Genomic DNA, 6,364 nt, shown 5'->3' with positions numbered 1-6,364 from the left:
CACCAGGGGTGGGGGTGGAGATGAGGAAGAAGGTCCTGGCTTTTCCAGGAGGCAATAAATAGGGGAGGAACTAGTTGGGGCGAGCCTGCGCCTTCCTGGTAGAGGCTTGCTGGGGTCCAGCCTCAAACAACATTCCAGAAGTCTCTGAAGTACCAAGTTCCAAAACATTTTGGTAGCTTCGAGATGAAGTCGCGGGTGGGGGGTGGGGGTGGGGGACAGGTCTCAGAAAACAACCTCTGGAGGCCGCTAGTGCAATACAAATGTGCCAGGAGGGGGTTAATAGGGTTCGATGGGGGTGGTGGGGGGAGCTTTTTGGTCTGTCACAAGGCAGCTGGTGCTACTGTAAGGTCTGTGGCAACTAGAGAGATTAAGCGTTGGTTATACGCCAGCACCCAAATACCTCCCACACAGGAAACCTTCTCTCTGTCCCGGGCCTAGAAGGGGGAGTTAGGATAAGAGTGCAGGAGAGGAGAGTCCTCGAAGCTCAAAGGCACTGGACTGAACAAATGGAAGTTGGAAGGGAAAAGAGAACCCGGGAGGTTGGGACTTGCTCCCACCCTACCCGAGGGCTGATACCCAGATTAGAGGCAGAGGGAAGCCCTTCCCTCGCATTAGACAGGTTGGGTCTCCCGTGCCTCTGGTCCGGTAAGGTCCCCAGCCATCAGCACCCTGCCCAGACTGGAGGAAAGCAGTCCCCCATTCCTCCCAAAGGCAGCTCTGAACTGGCGCCCCAGGCTAAATAGTTGAGCTGAGGCTGAGATTAGGGAGAACAGAGGAGAGGGCTGGACAGGACTCCTTGGTGCTCTGGTGCCGAGGAGTCCCGGGTGGGAGGTTTAGTTCAGGAGGTGACAGAGCTGGGCGAAGCTTCCGGGGAGGTGCACGTGGACTGGTCGGAGGTGTCTCCAGTCGCCTCCTTGGGACAGCCTGGAGGGGCTGGGGGCACCCGGCCTCCCTCCCGCTCCCGCTTCTTCTGCTTCATGCGCCGGTTCTGGAACCATATCTTGACCTGCGTCTCATTGAGCTCCAGGGTGGCAGCGATCTCCACCCTCCGGGCCCGGCTCAGGTACTTGTTGAAATGAAACTCCTTCTCCAGTTCGGTCAGCTGCCGAGTGGTGAAGTTGGTGCGGAGGCCACCTGGCGCGCCCAGGCCCAGCTCGGACACCTTCGCTAGGGGCGGGGCAAGAGAAGGGCCACGTCAGTTCTCTCCTCTTTCTCCTTCCCCTCCCCACCGCCCCCCTGCCCCGCCAGCTCTGCACCCCCAGTCACCATTCTATCCAGCTTCAGCTCTCAAAGTTTCCATGGATCACCAGGCACCCCTCCAGGCAACCTGGAGCAGGCCCCACACTTCCACCCCCCAGCTCCCCCTCCTCGGAACACCAGGTCCTAGGCCTGCGCTGAGCACACAGATCGAAGTAGGGGTGTGTCTGGAGACTTACTCTTAAGGATAACTGGGCACTCACTGGGTGGGGAGACCCCACCTGACCTGAGACTGAGCACAGTGCTCTTACCTGCCTCTACCCAGTGGTGCAGACAGGAACCCAGCCCAGGACACCTCAGTGCAAAAGCAGCAGAGCCGCTCTGAGCCCCTAGAGAGGGGGTGGCCACATCTGAGCCCTACCTGTCTTGGGTGGGTTCCTCTTAACCTTCATCCAGTCGAAGGTCTGGGCTGTAGGGGTGCTCGTTTCCGACGTGCAGGCCGATTCCTTGTCCTCGGAGAGGAGATCAGCACAGGCCGGTGCAAAGCTCCCTGTCTGCTCGTTCCCATAATGGGGCTGTGGTGGAGGGTAGGGCCCTGGGCCCACTCCAGCGGTTCCATAGCCATCGGAGGACAAGGCCCCTAGCTGGGCCCCGTAACTTGAAGGATGAAAATAGCCTCCATCTCCTTCCAGCTGGCCCAGAGGGTAGTACTGAGAAGACCCGTAGCTGGCACTGCAGGCAGCCGGGGAGTACCCCGAGGTCGCAGAGCTGGGGAAGGGCACCCCTAATGCCGAGGGTGGCTGTTGGGCCAGATAGCCTGAGTTCTGCTGCAGTGCAGAGCTGGGCAGCCCCCCACCATAGCGGGTCTCGCCTGCATAGCTGTCAACAGCAGAAGCCGAGCTCGAGGGGAAGGAGGTAGGGGCGCTGTGGGCGCTGTAGGCGCTGGGTCCCCGGTTACAGAGTGGGTACTCTAAGAAGGAGTTCATCCTATTATAGTCCATGCGTGGAGGCCGCAGGAGGGTCGGCCCGTTTGGGGGAGACACCCTCTTGCCCTACAACCTTTCGGCAGTATGTCACAGCGCCGAAGCTTGCATCCATGGCCTAACCCAGCTCGCCTGGGCCAGCGCTCCCCCAGGAAGGGGGTAGGGAGTGGGGGTGGAAGGGTGCATGTGATCTCTCCCAGGCCAATGGGCGCAGCGGGCCACAGTTTGGCAGCCCCAGCGCCCATCCATCACCCCCCAAGCATTAGCATGACAAAGACACTTCAATCACCCGCAGCCCATCCATCTGAGGGCGACATGGAAGCGTCAAAAACATCTTTCTTCAAAGACTTTTGGAAAGAAGGGACCAGAGGGAGAGGGGGCAAAAGTTAGAGGAATATTCAAGACTTTCCTCCCCTCTCAGTCCCCAAGGCCTTCAATAGGCTCCTAGGTTATTAGATTTGGACAAATTCAACCCAGCTGCCCTTCATTCTTCCCACCACCGCCCCCCTCACCTCACAAAGGAGCAACCCCCTCCCCAAGTCTGTAGACCAGGAGATGGGGAATCCAGCCTCCTTTGCCCAGAACTCCCACTCTGAGTTTCTTTCTCCTAATTTGGGGTGATGGGCTAGAACAGCCAAGTGAGGTATGTTGTCTTGGGCCAAATGGATGACTGTGAAGGAAGAGGGTGCAAAAACACCTAAGGGTGTGAGGCAGGGCCTAGAATCTAGAGAAAGAATTCATTAAGTGAGGGGTGGAAAACTGGCATTTCAAGGAGCAAGACAAGATGACAGAACTGCGGAGAAGAGGATGAGAAATGCCCCATTCCCCTCTCCACCTCTCTACATAACCACTCTCTCCTCATTCACACATCCATTTCTCTCCCTCAGCTTCTTTTTATATTCTCTCTGTCTCAATCCATCTCTCTGTTCCTCCATCTCTCTCCATATTTATATTCCTTCCCTACCTATCCATCAACTCATCTCTCCGGATGTATTTATCCTCTCTCTAGCCATCCATAGCTGTAGTTGGCTCACTCACTCAGACTCAAATAACTCCCTGTGTCTCTCCAGAGAGCCACAATGAGCACAGAGCTAGGTGATGTTTACTTACAGGTGAAGACGAGGGAATTTTTATTCTTTTCCTGAAATGCTTTAAACTAGTGTAGTGCATTCTTCTGGTTCCTTCCTGCCCCACACCCCTCTCCCCCAAAATCCCAAGCCTCAAATCCGTAAATTCAATAGCAGTTATATCTTAAAGATTACTCAAGTTTCCAAGGAATTTTGTAGAATAGATCAAAGGACTTTGCTTAGAGAATGGGAGCTTCTGAGTGGCGAGTGGCGGGTCTTGAGGCTCAGGAGGGGAGTCTCACCCCTTTCTGCTGGGTGTGTCTGTTGGGTTATGGTTGGGGGAGGGGAGGGGAACAGGAAGTGCCTCCTTCAGTCCGTTCAGACTGAGATGGAACTAGAGGGAAGCTCTTAGGTAGAGCCCATTGATTCCCCTCCTCCAGACTCTGGGGACAAGAGCTTGGCGCAATCTAACACCCACGCTCATTTGTAATCTGTCAGGGTGTCTGCCTGGCTGAGCCCTGGGGCCGGGGCTAGGGCAAGTCCAGGAGGGCAAGAGTTCAGAGGAGGATCTCTGTAAACAACTGAGCTAAGGGGAGGAAGGGAAAGCAGGTGGGACAGGCCCAGAGAGGACCCTCAAAACTTCTCAGGTTTCCCCACCCCAGAAAGGGCAGGGCGAGTCCTCATCTCTCTGCAGGAGGCCCAAAGTTGTCTCTCTCAGTCTCTGTGTCACTGCTCCCTCTTTCTGTTTCCCAGTTCCCTTGCTTTGCCTGCTCTCTTCTACTTTCCGTCTCTATCACCAGACTTGCACTGCCTTTCTCTTTTCTTAATAACTGTGAGCCTTACTTAGCCCCCAATTATGAAAAAGCTTAAAGCATTTCACAGGACCCCTGCTTCCCTCCCTCTGCTTCAGAGGAGCAGGACAAGTTGTGGGGAGGGACCAGCTGGCAACTCTTTTAAGAGAGATGCAGTGGGGGAGGGTGAGAGACTGTTCAGTGCCAAGGGATGAGGATGGACAAAGGAAAGGAGGGTTGAGGTGGGAGGTGGAAGTTGGAGGGGGCAGGCAGTGGCTGCAGAAGGATTGACGAGAAAAGGAGTATTGAGGTGAGAGCAAGCATATTTCTGTTGCCCTTTTTGGATTGGTAGATGCTCCCAACTGTTTCCTCTCACTTTAAGATGTCCTCCACAGAGGCCTTTGGAAAAGAGGGAAGAAGGGAACCAGGGTTTCCCTTCAAACCTCACATCTGAGCTAGGCCTTTATCTGACCTGGCTGCCCTTCTTCTGGGAGACTTGAGACTCCACTTTCTACATTTCCCTCCCAGGGAGAACCTCCTCACCTCATCCCTTGCTCTTCTAATCAAGGAAACAATTTGAGGTCTAAAAGAGGAAGTAAATTCCAAATCAGATTGATAAAAGAGTAGAAATCATTCTGGGAGTTGGGGAAATGCAGTCTCCCTAGTTAATAGCTGAAGTCACCAATAGTCAATTATAAATACAGAAGGAAAGGGATGGAGCAAAAGTGCCTCAAATTGTACTATCAAGTGCAGTAATTGTTTAGGCCTCAGCGTCCCAATTCATCCCTGAACCTTGCTACCTTCTCCTATGTAGCAGAAAGATGAAAACTTTCCAGATTTCCTGCTGGCTTCCCTGGTGGCTCAGCGGTATAGAATCCTCTTGCAGTGCAGAAGACATGGGTTCAATCCCTGAGTCTGGAAGATCCCGTGGAGGAGGAAATGGCAGCATTCTTGTCTGGGAAATCCTATGGACTGAGGCTGGTGGGCTACAATCTATGGGGCTGCAAAGTCAGACATGACTGAGCAACTAAATAACTCCCAACCCCAGCAGAAAGGACTGAGAGAAAAGGCAACGTGGGTTCTTAGGTTCCCAGTCTCTTCCTCCTTAAAAGAAACCTCACTGGCCTCTGGCTTGAGGAGAAAATCTATGGAGCCTGGATTCCTTGTTAAACCCACAGCTGAGGGCAACCAAAACAAAGTAATCCCCATCTGAAGTAGCCTGTGGCCTATAGGAGTATCTGGTTGGCCAGATTAAATTCACCAGGGATGGTCTGTGTAGACTCAACACCAAAGTTAAAAATGGTTGATTTCCTCTTTTTATAACCTATTTAGACATATAGGTGAGCAAGGAGAACACAGGAATATTTAGAACTGATACGATCTTTGAGAGATGCTGGTCCCTATACCACAAAGACAAGACCATTCAAATCAGAATAGGGATGTGTTAGTAGTTTATACCTGATTCTGGACCTTTCAATGGAGGAAGCTGCTTTAGGTGAAGGTTGGCAGAAGCAATCGGAACAGATCTTTCGTTAAGTCCTTAAGTGCCTCTCCGCCTGCTCTCCCAGCCCAGATCTTAAAGGCCAAAGCCCAAGATCAAAGATTGGAACTTAAGAATTAAAAGGATATTTGGGGTTATAATTTTTTTCTCTATAAGAAATGATTTCTTGTTGCTGTTTTTGGGGAGGATGCAATCTGAATTTAGGGGTGTGTTTTATTGCAAGCTCATTAAAATGTCACATGTCTGGTTGAGAACCATAGACTGTGGATGGTGCATATTGTAATGGGAAAACTATTAGTTTTGGGCCTAGAAAACTTGGGTTCAAATCCTTGCTTAACCATTTCTTAGCATTATAATCCTGGACAAGTTCCCTGGTTTCTCTGAATCTCAGCCTCAGAGAAGAAGCATGGGTTTAATACTACTTACCTCCCTACATTGTTAGTAGGATTAAAGCAAACAAGAAAACATAAACCGTAGAGAACTCTGTAAGTGTATGATATTAACATATACATGCACATTCTGAAATACTATGAGCAGTCTTCTGTTTTTAATATAACTGACATATTAAAATATGGAAATATGTGATGGGAAAATAGCAGATGTGCTATATTTTTATATACCATATCACATATATTATGTAATATGTACTTTATCATATGCACATTTCATTGAAAATTCAGAAGGCTGCCTCTGTTTAGGCAAAGAAGTTTCTTCTAAACTGAAGAGGTGGTTTTTTTTAAGTAAAGCCTAGTATTATATAATCTATAACAAACCCTAACCTCACCTAATATAACTCTAATATTATATAATATATTAAAACTGCAG

General features: G+C 51.0%; 1 protein-coding gene across 1 annotated transcript; it reads right to left on the bottom strand.

Moving 5' to 3' along the window:
• Positions 1-214: 214 nt before the first annotated feature.
• On the bottom strand, positions 215-2,483 carry HOXB1 (homeobox B1). The gene is made up of 2 exons (XM_019980882.2): positions 1,619-2,483; positions 215-1,167 (listed from the first exon to the last, which is right to left on the bottom strand). The coding sequence occupies exons 1-2, from the start codon at positions 2,196-2,198 to the stop codon at positions 839-841; spliced, it is 909 nt and encodes a 302-aa protein (XP_019836441.1). The 5' UTR covers positions 2,199-2,483; the 3' UTR covers positions 215-838.
• Between the last annotated feature and the right edge of the window lie 3,881 nt (positions 2,484-6,364).

This window comes from Bos indicus, chromosome 19, assembly GCF_029378745.1.
Source record: "Bos indicus isolate NIAB-ARS_2022 breed Sahiwal x Tharparkar chromosome 19, NIAB-ARS_B.indTharparkar_mat_pri_1.0, whole genome shotgun sequence".
NCBI lineage: Eukaryota > Metazoa > Chordata > Mammalia > Artiodactyla > Bovidae > Bos > Bos indicus.
Note: the sequence above shows the minus strand (reverse complement) of the source record. Positions and strands in the feature narration are given on the sequence as shown.

Bases quoted from the DNA above. Each gene is read 5' to 3' on its own strand.
- HOXB1 (XM_019980882.2), bottom strand. From the start codon at position 2,198: ATGGACTATAATAGGATGAACTCCTTCTTAGAGTACCCACTCTGTAAC. The intron at 1,168-1,618 runs GTAGGGCTCAGA...CCCCGCCCCTAG, and splicing joins GAGGAACCCACCCAAGACAG to CGAAGGTGTCCGAGCTGGGC.